The sequence below is a fragment of the Nyctereutes procyonoides genome, unplaced genomic scaffold (assembly GCF_905146905.1).
Source record: "Nyctereutes procyonoides isolate TBG_1078 unplaced genomic scaffold, NYPRO_anot_genome, whole genome shotgun sequence".
NCBI classification, from domain to species: domain Eukaryota; kingdom Metazoa; phylum Chordata; class Mammalia; order Carnivora; family Canidae; genus Nyctereutes; species Nyctereutes procyonoides.
In genome coordinates this window covers 80,568,992-80,586,615 of record NW_026575146.1, presented here as the reverse complement: position 1 = coordinate 80,586,615, position 17,624 = coordinate 80,568,992, and the positions used below count along the sequence as shown (strand labels likewise).

General features: G+C 51.9%; 1 protein-coding gene across 1 annotated transcript in view; it reads left to right on the top strand.

Moving 5' to 3' along the window:
• RYR1 (ryanodine receptor 1) overlaps positions 1–17,624 on the top strand; it is a 117,391-nt gene that overhangs the window by 71,898 nt on the left and 27,869 nt on the right. Inside the window, exons 73-88 of the mRNA XM_055309977.1 lie at positions 657–769; positions 954–1,050; positions 1,280–1,386; positions 3,107–3,158; positions 3,290–3,358; positions 4,464–4,563; positions 4,837–4,916; positions 5,007–5,083; positions 5,621–5,694; positions 6,334–6,351; positions 7,459–7,539; positions 11,052–11,140; positions 11,242–11,370; positions 11,462–11,566; positions 13,642–13,723; positions 14,947–15,134. Coding sequence (XP_055165952.1) covers positions 657–769; positions 954–1,050; positions 1,280–1,386; positions 3,107–3,158; positions 3,290–3,358; positions 4,464–4,563; positions 4,837–4,916; positions 5,007–5,083; positions 5,621–5,694; positions 6,334–6,351; positions 7,459–7,539; positions 11,052–11,140; positions 11,242–11,370; positions 11,462–11,566; positions 13,642–13,723; positions 14,947–15,134 — 1,461 coding nt within the window. The remainder of the gene's footprint in view (positions 1–656; positions 770–953; positions 1,051–1,279; positions 1,387–3,106; positions 3,159–3,289; positions 3,359–4,463; positions 4,564–4,836; positions 4,917–5,006; positions 5,084–5,620; positions 5,695–6,333; positions 6,352–7,458; positions 7,540–11,051; positions 11,141–11,241; positions 11,371–11,461; positions 11,567–13,641; positions 13,724–14,946; positions 15,135–17,624) is intronic.

Sequence of the window (17,624 nt, the reverse complement as noted above, 5' to 3'; positions counted from 1 at the left end):
TGTGGGCGGGGTCTGAGGCTGAACCGTAGGCCTCTGGGCGGGGCGGGGTTTGAGGATGTGGGTGGGGCCTGAGGCTGAACCATAGGCCTTTGGGCGGGGCGGGGACGGGGTTTGAGGCTGGGGGCGGGGCCTGAGGCTGAACCGTGGGCCCCTGGGCGGGGCGGGGGCGGGGTTGAGGCTGGGGGCGGGGCCTGAGGCTGAACCTCAGGCCTCTGGGCAGGTCAGGGGCGGGCCTTGAGGCTGTGGGCGGGGTCTGAGAGTGAACCTTTGGTGGCCTGGGGTGGTGGAGCCTGGAAGAACTGGAGGCTTGGAATGGAAACTTGGATCTGGGGCAGGACCTGGTGCTTAAATCTTGGACCTAGGGGTCGGGCCAGGGACAGAATTGAGGGGTCTAGGGAGGGGCCTGGTGAAGACACCTTGACTCTGGCCGGGGCCTTGGGTGGGTCTTGGGATGGGGGGGCGGGCCTGGATTATGACCCTGGACCCGTGCACGCGGCCTAGGAGAGAGACAATTTGGTCTGGAAGGAGAGCCCAGGTCAGAACGTTGACTGTTGGCGCAGAGCCTGGATGTAGACCGACAGTTTCGCCCGGGACTGGGAGTAGGAATCAGGTCAGGGGCAGGGTTTGGGGACATGACAGATTGCCCCCTCCCCCAGATCGAGCACCCTTACAAATCCAAGAAAGCCGTGTGGCACAAGCTCTTGTCCAAGCAGCGCCGGAGGGCGGTCGTGGCCTGCTTCCGCATGACCCCCCTGTACAACCTGCCCACGTGAGCCCCCCCGGGGAACAGGGAGGCTTGAGGGCCGGTGGAGAAGGGGCAGCTGAGGAGGCGGGAGGAGGGCGTGCCAACACGACGGGGTCTGGGGGATGGCTGGGGAAGGTAGAGGTGTGGGAGCACGGGGAGGCCCGGAGCGGGAAAGGTCTCGGTGACGCCACGCACCGCTCCCCCGCAGGCACCGGGCGTGTAACATGTTCCTGGAGAGCTATAAGGCCGCGTGGATCCTGACTGAAGACCACAGTTTTGAAGATCGCATGATAGATGACCTTTCAGTGAGCTGGGGCCTGTCTGCGAGTGTAGGGGGCGGGGCTGGATAGGGGTAGGGGGTTGGGCGGGCTGCCTTGGCTGCTGGTTGTACACTTCCAGGGGTCACCTTTCACATTGAGGGGTAAGGGGAGGTGCAACATGTGAGGGCTGATGAAAAAAAATCTAGCCCATCAGGGAGGGCTATGGGCGAGGGGACTCTAGAAATCCCTTTCCAAAGCCCCACACCTCCCCCAGAAAGCTGGGGAGCAAGAAGAGGAGGAGGAAGAAGTGGAGGAGAAGAAGCCAGACCCCCTGCACCAGCTGGTCCTGCACTTCAGCCGCACGGCTCTAACTGAAAAGAGGTAAGGACCCTTCCTATGTCCTGGGGAAGGAATCTCCATCCTCCCAGCCCCACAGCTGATCCTTCAGTGTCACTTTCCCCAAACAGGCAAGGCCACCGGGGACGATTTTGCAGGCTGAGCATTCGGCAAGGCTCGCTCTTTTGTAGGGTTCGCATCATAGGCAATATTGATTGAAACTATTCTGGATGAAAGGGTCTTGCTTGAACAAATCAGTAAACCACGAGGAAAAAATCAACATGTTATAACAAATTTCCAATAGATGGAAGAAAGGAGGGGGCTTTTCTGAATGTAATCAAAGGTTTCATGTAGGCTAATGACAGGCTTGGGAATGAATAGAAAGAAGAAGGATACTGCTGGGAAGGATAACAGGCAACATTTATCAAGTACTTATTCTGTGTCCGGCACTGTGCTAGGCACTGGACATATCTGTTCTCTCACTTAATCTTCTTCACACTACGAGATAGATACTAATATCAACTCCTTTTTGTGGATGAGGATATGGAAGCCTAGGGACTTATGATCCTCACACATGTGTCAGGAGATAGAAAGTCCAAGGAACAGTGACAGGCGGGGCCCTGGGCTCACTTGGGCTTTCTGCCCTGACATTCTGAGCTTTTGTCTTATGGTCCTAAGATGGACTGTGGAACTTCCAGACAGGACCACAGGCCGGGCAGAAAGAAGGAGAAAGACTTCTTTCACCCCCCCTCTCTAATCAAGATCAAGATATTTTTTATCCAAGAAGGCAACTCTCCTTGCCAGGCCTCTGCACAGAGCTCATTGGCTAGAATCCTGACATCAGGCCACCATGAGCTACAAGGGAGACTGGGATGCAGAGTGTCCTGTTTTCTATCCTTTGGAAATCAAGGACTCTGGTGTTAGATTATGCAGGTTTCTTTTTCTTTTTTTTTTTAAGATTTATTTATTTATTCATGAGAGACACAGAGAGAGAGAGAGGCAGAGACACAGGCAGGGGAGAAGTAGGCCTCCTGCATGGAGCCTGATGTGGGACTCGATCCTGGAATCATGCCCTGAGCCAAAGGCAGACACTCAACTGCTGAGCCACCCAGGTGTCCCAGATTATGCAGGTTCCAATCACAGTACAAGCTGTGTGGCTTGGCCAAGAAGATCTCTGTGCTTCAGTTTACTTATCTGTAAAATGAGGCTAACTATCTAATCTACCTATGTGATCCTATTAAGGATTACAAATCCTTAACTTGTTAAGACATATAAAGCACTTAGAATAGTGACTAATCTAGATTCAACAGCAGGCATTGGCCACTACTTCCGTTATTATTATCATTATCATTATCATTATTGCTACTAAGGACACCCAAGAAAGTGGTTGATCAAAGGTGTCAAATGAGCCAACACGTGACAAGATGGCCCTGGAAGCTCCAGGCGTCCATCACACTATTTTAGCAACCCCTGTGGAAAGGAAGCACCTCTACCAATAGCTCCAGCAAAACTCCCAGAATGAATTCCAGGGGACCAGCATGAAGCCCATGACCATCTCGTACCTATTGCTGTGGCCAAGCAGATTGAAAGTAGTGATTGGCTCAGCCTCCATCACCCGCCCACTCTGGCAGTGGACAGTCTACCCCACCTGAACCACACAGCCTGAACGTGGGGAGGGGTGGCTCTCCAAAGGAATACCGGAAGCGGTTATAGGATGGGGGTCCTCTCCACTGGGCCCTGACTATCTCCCCCCTTATTTCTTCAGCAAACTGGACGAGGATTACCTGTATATGGCGTATGCTGATATCATGGCAAAGGTGAGACCCTGCCCCCATCCAAGGCAGGTTCTCTTCTTCCCAGCAATGCCTGGCCACTGCAAGGGCTGGGGGTGGACTGGGGTATCTCCTCTGTGCACTGACCTCATCCCTAACTGATGTCACATCCCCAGAGCTGCCACCTGGAGGAAGGAGGGGAAAATGGTGAAGCCCAAGAGGAGGAAGTTGAGGTTTCCTTTGAGGTAGGTGGGGTCAGGAGGTCCCTGAGGAATGGGATTAGGGACCCTGGCTTCCATCTTGCCCTATTTATTCATTGTGTGTCCACAGAGTAGTGCTCTGGGCCCAGTCCTGTGCTGGGTGATGCTGGGGACACAGCAGTGGCTGTCAGTCTATTGGGGAGACAGATACACAGCCAGACAACAGCAGAGTATTCACGATGGTGATAAGGAGAACCCAGACAAAGTGGGCAGGGCAGGATGGGGGAGGCATGGGCAGAGGGGTCAGGGCCGGGGAACATAGAGCAGCTCAGGGGGACATGAGGGGGGAGTTCAGGGGGCTCTGGAAGCCCAAGCAAGGTCCCTCCTCCACTGGGGAGGGGGAAGGGTGTCAGGGGGATTTCTCGGAGGAGGGGATGTCTGAACAGGAGGATAGAGGGAGTGTGCTGAAGAAAAGGAGAAAGGTGTTCCAGGTTGGGGGGCGGGGGGACAGCGTATGCAAAGGCCAGGCAGTGAGAAAGAGCTGGTAAGCCATAGTTAACCCATCCATTCCTGGTTAACAGTAATACCTGCCCTTCTTTATCCATCCGTCAAATGACACAATCTCACAGTGGATCCAGTAGCTACAGTAATTGATGAGTAGTAATGATGAACATAAGCAATATTTTAAGATGGCTGCAAAAATAATGTGGTATGGAAACATCTGTGGTCTAACTGGTGACCCACCACGGGTTCTGCTAATATTGCTATGATTTATGTCCTTGTCCACAATGGAAGGAAATGCTACGTTGCAGTCAGAGGGCGATAAACATAAACGTGTTATTCCCCCCCACACACCTAAGTTCACAGACCTCTGACCTCCTAGATTTTATCTTCTCAACCCTTGGAGGTCCATGGGCCCAGGTTAAGATTGTTCCATGCCTGGCCCTGCACTGAGCACAAGAGACAAACCATGGACTTCAGTGCCAGGGAATAGAGGGAGCTCACGATTAAAGGAATGAGCCAGTGGGCGTGGTTGGAGAGGGGAAGGGAGGGGAGGAGTGAGGAGGGGTGAGGGATGAGGCTGTGAGGGGAAAAGGCCGGGCTGGTGAGCCGGGACTCACTGGGCCCTGTGGGCCTGGCTCTGCTGCAGGAGAAAGAGATGGAGAAGCAGAGGCTCCTGTACCAGCAGTCACGGCTGCACAACCGAGGAGCCGCGGAGATGGTGCTCCAGATGATCAGTGCCTGCAAAGGTGCCTTCACACAGGCACTCCTCCCGAGCACACGCGCCCTGTCCCCACTGCCACCATCTCCTGTGGACCTCGTGGCGCACACTCCCACCTGCACACCTGTGCTTCTCACGCTAGCGCTCGCACGTTCCACTTGCCTTGCAATTTCTCACTCTTCCTTCCCCCTGGTGCTACGTCACTCCCTTCTCCCCACACCCTGGGGCCGCTGTCTTCTGGGGGGTGGAAAACACAGCCCCCAAACTGAGCGGGCCATCTTTTGCCCCCCACCCCCTCCAGGAGAGACGGGCGCCATGGTGTCCTCCACCCTGAAGCTGGGCATCTCCATCCTCAATGGAGGCAATGCAGATGTGCAACAGGTGACAGATGGGACTTGGGAGTTGGGCTTAGAGGGGTGGGAGGCTCCCATGTGACTCCCAGTTCCCCCTCCCCTCCCGCCCCCTCTGTAGAAAATGCTGGATTATCTGAAGGACAAGAAGGAAGTGGGCTTCTTCCAGAGTATCCAGGCGCTGATGCAAACGTGCAGGTGGGTCTAGTGGAATGTCACAGTTAAGCCACTTCGTGTGGCTGTGGCCTCGCCCCCGTATGACTTCCAGGAACAGAGACCTCCTCAAACGAGCTCAAGAGCTCAAATACCGGGGAGGTGATTATAACAATAATAAGGGGCTTTAAAAACGGGCAGCTGGAACCAGAAGGTGGTAGAGAATTCAAGGGGCTCTCAGGCAGCAGGGAACTGGGGCTCTGATGACCCCGCTCATGTGACCACTACCGTCCGCCTTTCTTCTCTTCTGTCAACAGACTTTCTCTCCCCCTCTGGCTCTTGCTGATTGAGGGTTTCTGTTTCCTCCTGATTCCAGCGTGTGCATATTTCATCCCAGCCCCATGTCACTTGACAGCTGCCACCACGTGGCTTCTCCCAATTCTGTTTCCACTTCCTCTTGATTTCAGCTCATGCATGGTTTACTGTGGCTCTCCGCCTGATGGGGGGGGGGTGTCCTGAAGGTTCTGGAAGAGCCGGCGAGGCCTTAGCCCATGTTCCCTATCTTTCCTTTCTTTCTCCCAGCGTCCTGGATCTCAACGCCTTCGAGAGACAGAACAAGGCAGAGGGGCTGGGCATGGTGAACGAGGATGGAACTGGTGAGGCCCTCTCTTGGGCTTCTCTCCTGGGACGTCCTCTTCCTTCCGGATCGCCCCCTCGCCCACACTGCCCAGAGCTCCCTTCCTCCCAGACACCCCCTCCCGCGACCATCCCCAAGGTCCCCCCTGTGTGGTGGTCCCCAATCCTGCCTGCACATTCCTCCAGAGCCTCCCTCCTCAGGGTCCCCACCCCCCGCTGTCCCTCCGTCCTGTGTTCTCCAACCCCACCCTGCGCCCCCATCACCACATGGACCCCGCCCTCCACATGCCCCGCGTCTCCCACCCTGGTTGCTGTTCTCATTAATGTCCCTAATCCGGGTTAATTGAGTCTCCTCTTTGCCGTGTTGTGACGTGTCTAACTTTTCTGCCCCGACCCCGCCTCCTGCCTCTCCACCTCTACCTGCCCATCTTTCTCTTCCCTCTTCCTTCTCTCCCTCCGCTTTGATCCCCATTTCCTACTCTTCCTCGGTTCCGTCCGTCTCCTCATCGCTCTGATTCTCTGTGATTGTTCTCTCCGTGTTGATGTCTTCGTCCCTGACTGTGTCACTGTTTTTCCGTGTCTGTCTCTCTGTCTCCTTCCTGTCTTTCTTTTTCCCTCTTTTCTCCTGCTTCCTCCTCCCATCCTGTTGGCTGCCCCAGTCATCAACCGCCAGAACGGTAATTCCCCCAGCCCATTCCCCCTTGCTGTGCTACCGCGCCCCCCTCCCTTCTAACCCCCAAGCACCCCCTCCACCTGGGGGCTGAGGATCTGGGACATCCAGGGTGGCAGGGCCCCTTCCGTGAGGCGCCGGGCCCGCGCAAGGTCTTGAGCCGGAGCCCGAGATTCGGGTCCCAGGTTAGCCACTAACAACATGGGAGACTATGCGCAAGTCTCTTACCTTCTATAAATAAGCTTGTTTCTCATTGTGTAAAAAAGAAGCTAGAGGAGCTGGCAGAGACCCCTTTCCGGCTACATGTTCTCAGACTTCCAGACCCAGATTCGCAGTCCCGGGGTGGGGTCGTCCCCACGCCCCCCCACCCCCCAGCCTGCTCTCTGCGCCCGCGACCCCAGATTGGTCAAGGCTGCGGTTCCCATCCGCCAACCGGATTGGCTGCCCCCAGCACCCACTCCGATTGGTGTGCGTGCCTCCCCCGCGCCTGCTCTGATTGGCCCGTCCCTGTCTAGCGGCCCTCTCTCTCGCTTCCCGCCCCTAGAGTCCGCGGTGATTGGCTGCTCTCAGATGCCCATTCAGATTGGCCCAAGTTTGCACGCCTTCCCCTCGCATCCCCCGGATTGGCTGCTTTCAAGGCATCTGAGCCAATTGGCTGGCTGCGACCCCACTCCCTGCCCAATCCCCTCCCGCTCCGAGCCTTTGCGTGAAAGTGACTCCGATCCCCTTAATCCATTAACCCCCACTCCTACCCACCACCCAGGCCCTGGATGGGAGCTAAGGGAGACCCCAGCAGCTGAACCTCTGCGGGGTTGGCAGACATGGCCTGACAGCTCACAAGTGGTGACGTCAGTGGGACCCTGATGTTTAGAAAGACGCTTGAGGCCTCACCTTCATGACTCCGGGCCCTCGGGTCTTCATCTCCCGATGACTCTGAAGCCGGGACTCCCTGGTGTCGTGGATGCGCGGGGCCCTCACAGCGTCTTTGAAGTGGCGGCTGCTCCTCCCTGCGCTTTGTGCATGCGTGTGCAGTGTGCAAGGGCCCTGTGCATGCGTGTGCTCTGTCCTGGCGCGTCTGACCCCTTCTGGGCGCTGTCCCCCTCTTCCCCACCAGGAGAGAAGGTCATGGCAGATGATGAATTCACCCAAGACCTGTTTCGATTCCTGCAACTGCTCTGTGAGGGACACAATAATGGTGAGGAAGAAGAAGTGGGGGGGGAGGGGGGAGAGGAGGCCAGGGTTGCCTGAGTTCATCTCCAGGCCCTGCACCCCTTATCAGTAGTGGCCTCACCACCCACGCTTGGCCCGACTGTCCTTCATCCTTCCTTTTCAGCCATTATCAAGCCCTGTCCACCCCCCTTCCTAAATGCTTTTCTAATTTCTGCAATCTAGCCACTTTGCTACACTTGCACCTCTTCTGGCCAGGCCAAATCCCCCAAAAGCAATCCGCCCAAAACCAGTTTGCCCCCCACCCCCTGCCTCCAATCAATTTGAGCAGATGAGCACTTAGCCACGTGCCTTTTTTTCCACCACAGGCATTTTGTAGCAGCAGACCAAAAAGTTAAGTAAATGTGGTAGATTTCCATACTTTGGTTCTGCAAAGGGGGCAAAAACCGCATGGAATTTTAAAATGAACTTATCAGAATCACTTCTTAATTTTGCTTATAAAATACTTTGCCAAGAGGAAGGCCTTAGAGATTCTTTCCCAACCTAAAAAAGAGTTTCCCCAACTTACCTTCTGGTGCAGGCAGAGGATGTGCCAAGGATGACACAGAAAGCTAAGGAAACACATCACTGATGAGAAAATATAACCACCCGTGTTGCACACATAGCTCACAACATTAAATAATGCACAACAAACATTCTACCCAAGGCTGTTTCCTATAACAAATATGCACAGTCTCAAGGTTGAGGTTATGACACATAGCAGATGATTGTGAAACCACAGACTGCCCAGAAACTAACCTTTAGCACTAGAATGGAAGTAATTGTAAATCTAACTTCCACAGAGCTTGCACCTCGTTTTGGCTGGTGTTCATTAGGTGAACTCATTTGTAAATTCCTTTCATCTTCACCCTCCTCTGTTCCACAACGGATAAAGCGTGATCCATTGCTTTGCACTCTCAAAAGCTCTTATGTCCACAGCTGGTTTTCCTTCAAGGTTTATGAAATACGTTTGTGCCACGGGACTAGGATTTTTCTCTCTTTGATTTTTAACTGAGGTAGAATCAGTCTTTGGGGTTTTGAATGAGTTTTATTCCCTGGATCTCTGATTTCTTGGAATGTTCTAATGGTTTAATTCCTCTCCCCTACCAAATTTGCAATCCAGTCCTCTGCATAAATGCGTGGGTTCATTTACTAGCCCAATCAAGGAAATATTTGAAATAGCTTTCAAATCTCAGATGCCTTGCATGTCTTGAGTATTTGGTACCATTCAAAGTAGACAAAAGGTTTGTTTCTTGTACTTGTCTATGTCCATGTTCTCAGTTGACAGTTCTCAGTTCTCTCTCTTTACAGGAGAGGGGAGCTGTATATGTACCCATTTAGGCATGCGGGCCAATCTGAATTAACACAAAGGAGTTAGAAATGAGAGTTGAGAATTGTGTACATTTGCTTATAAAATTTGAGTGTAATCTTCATCTGTAATGTACAACCAGGCAAAATGGGCATTCAGCCTGATGCAGTGATTGTGACATAGAAATTAGATGGACAGTAAAACTTTGAGAGGGAGGAACCTTTCTAGGACGGGTAAAGCCATCCTGTGCAACAGGACATTGCCATAAACATTAAAAGGACTTAGCAGAAGCCCATTTTTGTTGCCTTGATAATTTGATGATTCAGTCATCTGCCAAAGGGTGGTTCTCAAACTTAAGCGTGCCTCAGAATCACTTGGAGGCCTTGTTAAAATACAGACTTCTGGGCCCCATCCCTAGGATTCTGATTTAGTAGTTCTGGGGTAGAGTCCAAGAATTTGTATTTTTGAAAGGTTTCCAGGAGATGCTGCCGCTGCTGGTCTGGGGCCCACACTTAATCACTGCTCCAAAGTGCAGCTCAACCCACTCTTTAAGACCCTTTAAGAACAGCTAACGTTTATTGAACACTATATACCAGATGGCTGTCCTAAATTCGTACGCATGCCAAGGCATTAAGAACTCCCAAGAGCTCCATTAAGTAGGATCTCTTGTTACCACCAAATTACATATGGGGGAACTGAGGCACAGTCTGTGCCACACAAAGATTTAACAACTTGTCCAAGGTCACACAGCTGGGAATCCATACAGCCCAACCCTACTTACCTTTCCTGTCTCAGTTCAGAGGTCCCCTCCTCCAGGGAGCTATCCCTGGCTACCTCAGTTGGGTCAGGTATCTCCTCCTCTGGGCAACTCCAGCCCCCTGGGTGTCCCACCTCACAACCCTGATCATTCTGCCCAGTATTCTTCACCACCACCCCTACCAAACAGTGGGGTTTTAAAAATTATTATTATTATGAACTTCTCAGCCACACACCAAAATAGAAAGGATGGTCTAATAAGTCTCCATGTACCCATCACTCAGCTGTAACAGTTATCGGCTTTTTGCCATAGAACATTTTTAAACTAGTGGGAACCAATTCACCAATGGCTCATGAATCAGTGAATTGCAGAGGCTCACATCTTAATTCCACTGATATGTCCACGGAGCATATTTTTAAAATATTCTAAAGCCCAGGGTTCAAGCTCAGAGATTCTAATTTAATTGGTGTGGGGTGAGGCTGGAGCCTGGGGATTTTTTTAAAGTCTCCAGGTGATTTTAATCTTCAGCCAAGGTTGAGAAGTTGAGGACTACAACTGTAGTGGGTTGAAATCAGAATTCTTTTGTAGCTAACTAGACTAGCACAGGACAGAAAGTACCAGAAGATGCGGTACATATGTGGGCACGCGAAACTTGTTTCAGGTATATGTGGATATAATTTCAGGTTAAACAGGGGCACTAGGTCTCAATGTAAAATGGATTCCTTGCTGTAATTTGCCGTTAGAAAAGATTGAGAAGATTATAAACTCAAGAATATAAACCTCCCTAAGGCAGGGACTTTATTTTCTTTTCCTGCTGTATTCCCGGGGCCTAGAACAGTGCCTGGCACATAGTGAATGCTCAATAAACTTGTAGTACCAAAGAGTAAGTGTCCAATCTTCATCTCACATTAGCATATAGTATATGCTCAGTAAATATATATTGAACAAATGAACAAAAGAAATGACAGATGCTTATTTCTTCTGGCTTTGGGCAGGTGCTCAATAAGTATTTGTTGGATAAATGAATGAATGAATAACCAATCTTCAGTCTTCCCCAGCACATAATAGACATTCAATAAAAAGTTTTGGAAACAAATGGAAGACTGAATCTCCATTTTCCCGTGCTATACTGTAGGTACTCAAGGGACATATTTGGGGGGGAAGAGAATTAATAAATGGCCCTCCACCATATCCAGCATGTATTAGGCCCTCGATAAATTGTTACTATATAAATGAATAAATGATCCTCACCTTCCTCGGACACACAGTAGGTACTGGATAAAGACTAAATAAATAACGATGATGATGATATGCCTTTGGCATACAACAGGCACTCAATAAACACTCATCGCATAAATGAATAAATGACCCACTGTCCACCTCCCCTAACACCATGGTAGACTCTCGATGAACGAATGACTTTTCATCTCCCCAGATTTCCAAAACTACCTACGGACACAAACAGGGAACACGACCACTATTAACATCATCATCTGCACGGTAGACTACCTCCTGCGGCTGCAGGTGAGGATGTGATCCGTCCAGGTGTGACCTGGTGGGTGACTGTGGGGCCCTGGTCGGCCCCAGCACCCCTTCACCCCCTGTCGCCCCACCCCGCACCCCAGGAGTCCATCAGCGACTTCTACTGGTACTACTCCGGCAAGGATGTCATTGAGGAGCAGGGCAAGAGGAACTTTTCCAAGGCCATGTCGGTCGCTAAGCAGGTGTTCAACAGCCTCACTGAGTACATCCAGGTACGGTCCGCCGGCTGCGGCGGGCAAGGCGGCCCCCCCGCACCCCGCAGCCCACCTGGCTCTCACCGAAGCCCTCTGCCCCCCCCCCCAGGGCCCCTGCACCGGGAACCAGCAGAGCCTGGCGCACAGCCGCCTCTGGGACGCCGTGGTGGGATTCCTGCACGTGTTTGCCCACATGATGATGAAGCTCGCTCAGGTGCGGGCCCCTCCGCTCTCCCTCCAGCTGTTTCGGGGCATCCCCCAAGTGGCCGGTTCCCAACTCACTTTCGCACCCAAGTCCTCGCAGCATGTTCCAGACCAGTTCCCTCGCGGTGGCCAAATCCATCTTTCCCTCTGGATTGGCTCTCTGCATGGCCCCGCCTCCTCCTCTGCCACCACCAATCGGCTGGCTTCCCGTCCACACTTCCATTGGTCCGATGTGTAGGCCCCGCCCCCTCCGACGCGGAGCCCCTCTATGATTGGTTGGTGTTCTTTTCTCCGGGAAGAGGCGCTCTCGGACTCCGACGCCCCGGGGATAGAAAGCGGGCAGCTTTCTAGATCCGGGGCTGGGGCTGAAGGAGTGTTCTGTTTCTTGATTCGGCCCGCGGCAGATGACGCCCATCTCGGGCATCCATGATGTAAGGTCCCTGTCGAGTCCTCCCATTTCTAGAATCCTGTGCTCCCCCTTCCCCATCCCCCCGACCCCTGTGCAGCCTGGTCGGTGTCTCGCCTTGTCCGTTTGCTCTGCTTCTGTCTGGTCTACACATCCAAGGCTGCTCCGTCCACATCCTGAACGTCGTAGGTGCCGCAGCTCCCCAGCAGATGGCGCTACCCTGCATACTGAACTCTAATTGCCCAGCAGGAAGCGTCTGGAGGAAGGAGGGAGCCTCTTTCTAGCCAGTCAGAGCTGCCCCGGGGCTGGCAGGAATCCTGTCCGGTGTCCTCTGGAGTGCAACTTGGAATGCCACTCCGCAGTGTCAGTGCATTCGAAGTTGTGTCGGTGGTGTGACCTTAAAAGTCTAGAGAATATTGGTATTTTAGTGTAGAGTTTCCAATCCTGCAGTGTTAATTCGTTAGCCAAGGACTAGGGCTGGGCTGCGTGGGCGAAATCCAATGCGAAGTGGTGGCTTTAGTTGGGGGCGGGAGGGGAAGAATTTATCAGTTCACAGCAGAGATCCAGGCCCTAGAATGATGTCAGCACAAACGCCTGTCTTCTCTCTGGCTTCATTCTCAAGCAGGCTCTCATACTGGCTGGAAAAATGGGGCCCCACGGGTCTGTGCACCCCACTAACAAATCCAGAGGGCAGAGAACCCCTCTTTTATGAGACTTCGGACCTGCGATTCTCAGAGTGGACTGTTGGGGTCACATGCTCACCCCTGAGCCAATCGCCGTGGCCAGGGGAAAGAGCTCTGATTGGCCAGATCTGGTCATCTACCCCTTCCACCCCCAAACCAGGAAAGTGGGGTTAGCCCTGCATGTGTGTCACGCGAAGCAGGGTGCTGGCTCAGGCATCACCTGCAGACACACACCACAGGCACCCACCCAGATTAGGATCTTGAGATTCTGGTATATTGGGATCTTAGAGTCAGAATGCCGAGTTTGGAACTGTGTAAGAATTAGAATCAGCACCCCCAGAAGGAGCATCACTGGGGTAGAGGAGCTTTACATGCCCTTTGTGTGGTATCCTTCCCCCTTCTCCATTATATTAGGTAGAACCAGATGAAATGACCACTCGGTGGTCAAAAATGCTTGCATATTGACAAGTTTTACGTAGATCAACCTAATACAAATAGGGAACGTGAGGCAGGTCTCTGACCATGTAGGAAGCTTCTGTAGGCCCTACATGAAGCACTGTGACAGGGGAGGCAGTGAGCCCCCACCTTCTCCCCAGGTTGTTTACTGAAAGCCACCTGGCCAAGTCCTCCAGTCTTTCTTCTGAACCCAGCATCCAGCTTTTTCCATTGAACATTCATTCAACAAACATGTGTCAAGCACCCACCACCCACGCTTCTGCTTTCCCAGCCCCCTCGTCTGCCAGCTCTTGCTCCCACATATCACTTGTTGAGCCCGCTTCCCCAAAGTGCCAACCCCACCCCCACAATCTTGTCTCTCTGCCCCTTCCCCTGCTTCCGAGGAACATGTCTGGACTCGGGTCCCCTCGGAGGTAAGAGGAGAGTAAGAAGGGGTCTCAGGCCCTGCAGGGTGGATCGGGAGGGGTGGAAACAGCTGGAGGTGGGGGAGGCATCTCTACAGAGACCAGTCATCACATAACCGGGGTGTGGGGTCTCTAGGACTCCAGCCAGATCGAGCTGCTGAAGGAGCTGCTGGATCTACAGAAGGACATGGTGGTGATGCTGCTGTCACTACTAGAAGGTAAACACCCAGCAGGTGGGAGGCAGGGTAAAGACAAGCAGGGAATGGCCCTCAGACCCAGGAGACCCTAACCTTCAACTTCATCTGACATCGTGTCAGAGTCAAACGGGTTGGTGAAGGGGTCACAGTAACAAGCTCAGCAAATATGTATTGAGCACTTACTATATGCCAGGCCCTGCCTGTATGTACCTTAGTTTATTGAATCCCAAGAGAAATCCTAATAAGGTGGGTGGCCCCGATGCTTTTTAAAGTTTATATACCTAATAGTTATTGATGTATTTATTTGTTCAGTGGGTTAGTTTTTGCTGCCTAATGAGTGTCCTCAAAGCTTAGTGATCTAAGTGATTTAAAACAGCCATAAGTTATTGCTAATTAATAAGACAATTTGGGGCACCTGAGTTGGTCAGTCGGTTAAACATCCAGCTCTTGATTTCAGCTCAGGTCATGATTTCAGGGTTGTGGGATAGAACGCGGTGTGGGGCTCCACACTCAGCGGGAAGTCTCCTGGAGAGTCTCTCTCTCTCTCTCTTTCTCCCTCTCTCTCTCCCCCTCTCCCCCAAAATATATAAAGAAATATTTTTAAAAATAAAATAAAATCTATATAAATATATAAAATTGAAGGGCACAAAAAGAAGCTGGAGCCAGTTTGCTGTAGACTTGGGTGGGATCCCACTTTACCACAGTCTCCAGTTCTCCCTGCTGTCTTAACTTTGGCCCTACCTGGCTCACCTCTGGACCTGCTTGGCCTCAGAGGACTAGCGGAAGGCTTGAGCGTGTGAGATCTGAGGTCATGCATCTCTGGCTTCAAATCCTCCTCACCCCCTTGCTGGCTCAGTAACCCTGAGCGTGTGACCTTCTCTGAGTCACAGCCTCTTCATCTGCACACACGGACAGTAACACCCCTCCCCTGCTAGGGTGAGGGCACAGCCCTGGGCACAGCCTCTGGGACCTGCTGGTAGCTTCTGGCAGTGTTATCTTTATTGATGCCCCCCCCCCCAGCTCTCAGGGAGGTGGACCAGGTGGACCAGCCAGGTTCACACCTGATGCTGATGCAGGTCAGGAAATGAGCCATGTCCTTAGAGGGGAGGCGTGGGAGCTGGCCAGGGAAGCTTCCACCAGCACAGTGGATCCTGGGAGCTTCCGAGCCGAAGAAGGAGGCAAACGAGGTGGGGCTCCAGAAAGGAGGCTTTGCCAGGCCACACTGACCAGGCCCCTGCCCACAGGGAACGTGGTGAACGGCATGATTGCCCGGCAGATGGTGGACATGCTCGTGGAATCCTCGTCCAATGTGGAGATGATCCTCAAGTTCTTCGACATGTTCCTAAAACTCAAGGACATCGTGGGCTCTGAGGCCTTCCAGGACTACGTCACTGATCCCCGTGGCCTCATCTCCAAGAAGGACTTCCAGAAGGTGAGTGCTGGAAGGCAAGGTGGGGTGCAAGCGGCAGTCCTGCCCTGCCTGGCTGCCTGCCTTGGGCAAGACTTCTCTGTGACCTCAGCTTCTTTACCTGTAAAATGAGGATAACACCATCTTCGGGGTTGTCTTGAAGGTGAAATGCATTAACACAGGTGAGAACCTTTATTTGTATCATCATTATTCATAGTCATAGTATTATCATCGTTATTCAGTTATTCAGCTGATAAACAGTTGCTGGATTTCTCCTCTCTGCCAAGCCCTCTGCTGGTACCAGGGACATGGCAATGACCGAGACAGACACAGCCCTGACTTCATGGGGCTTATAGTCTAACGGGGGAGGCAGCTACTGATGACCATTATAGGTCAAATAATGAGGTTTTAGGAGGGAAGTTCAGGAACCGGCTTTATGCAGGAGCCCCCTCATCTGCCTCTGTCAATCCTCCCAGCCCAGCTCTGCCCTCAGTTCCTACAGCACCCAGGGTGAGTCACTCATCTGCTCTGTGCCTCAGTTTACCCCTCCAAGAAGTGGGACTAGGATAGTAACATTAACTGTCTCCCAGGACTGCTGTGAGGCGGACAGTGTGTGGACAGTGCCTGGGACACAGGAGCCCTCAAGACATGCTCCCTACTATCATTCCTGCCGGATCGCCCCCCTTACCATTTTGTTAACTGGTTTTTCTTTTTTAAAATAACTCATGGCCTATAGAGAAGCTGCGAGAACAATACATAGACTCTCTGATCACCTTTTCACCCAGATGGCCCAGAAGTGCACTTTTTCCCACATTTGCTCTACCATGATTCTCCATTTCTTCTTCAGTGTGTTTCTCCCGAGAACAAGTTCATTCCCTCCCGTAACCACAGGACAACTATGCAAGTCAAGAGCTTAGCATCAGTATGACTCTGCTCTCTCCAGATCTTAATTGAGTTTCCACTCAGTGAAGACATTGTTTTCTCTGCTAAGGGACCCGATCCAGGGTCAGGGACCACCTTTAGACACCATGTCTCTTTAGCCTCCTTCAATCCCAAGCCTTTCCTCGATTTGTCCTCCTCTTTCATGACTTTGACATTTTTGAAGAATAGAGACCAGTTTTCTCGAGGAGGTTTCAGACTGTGGGTTTGCCTGAGTTTTCCCCATGGCTCCATTCAGGTTGTACGTCTTTGGCAGGAGTATCACGGAAGTGGTGTGTCCTCAGTGCGTCCTATCAGGTGGCATGCCGTGTTGGGTCTTCCATCGCTGTTGGCTTTAGCTTGGCTCACTTGGTTCAGGTGGTGTTTTGCAGGGTCTCCACTGCAGAGGTGCCATCATTCCCTTTAATATCCTGTAGGATGTGCTTTGAGACAATGTAAATATTCTGCTCCCCCTCTCGGGCATTGTCATGTCCCTGGTACCTGGGTGGCATCCATTGGTGATTCTTCCTGAAACAATGAATACTGTGGTAGTTGACAGATGGTGGTATTCTTATTTTTTTCCTTTTTTATTCTTTTCTAACTTTTAAAAAGATTTTATTTATTTATTTGAGAGAGACAGAGAGAGAGAGAGCACAGGAGGGGGGAGTGCAGAGGGAGAACTAGACTCCCTGCTGAGCAGGGAGCCTGGCACAGGGCTCAATCCCAGGACCCTGGCATCATGACCCGAGCTGAAGGCAGATACTCAACTGACTGAGCCACCCAGGTACCCCTCTTTTTAACATTTTTTAGGGATTTTATTTATTTATTCATGAGAGACAGAGACAGAGAGAGAGAGGCAGAGGGAGAAGCAGGCTCCATGCAGGGAGCCTGACATGGAACTTGATCCTGGGACTCAAGGATCATGCCCTGAGCCAAAAGCAGATGCTCAACCACTGAGCCACCCAGTGCCTCAGATGCCTCAAAAGAGGCATCCCTCTTTTTTAATTTTTTAAACTTTTTTTCTTTTTTTAGAGAGAAAAGGAGGGGAGAAGGGTAGGGGGGAGAGAGAGACTCCTAAACAGACTCCATGCCCAGCACAGAGCCCAACATGGGGCTCCATCCCATGACCCTGAGATCATGACCTGAGCCAAAAACAAGAGTGTAATGCTTAACTGACTGAGCCACCCAGGTGCCCCAACAGGTGGTGGTTTCACCAACTTCACCATACCCTTTACCTTTATTAGGTACCATTTTGCTATATTTGTCCATCCATTTATTTTTATGTATGAATATAGACTCATGCCTTCTTATTTTTTTAAGCCTTCTTATTTTAATCTAGGAGTTGCAACTGCTGCTGCCCATTTAAGAAGTCATTTAAATAAGTTCAGGGTCTCCTGAGTTAAAAATAAGGTGTCCCCAACCTTCCAGGTGTCCCAAGAGCCTCCCTGTGTCTCTCCCTCTTCTCAGCCATGCCTCCTGAGGGCTGAGTACCTCTGCTCACTCCTTTCTCACCTCCCACCCTGTCCCTGACTCAGAGCTTGCTGGCTTGGAGTCTCGGTCACTCTCCTAAACCTACCCTGACCAAGGAGGTCAGTG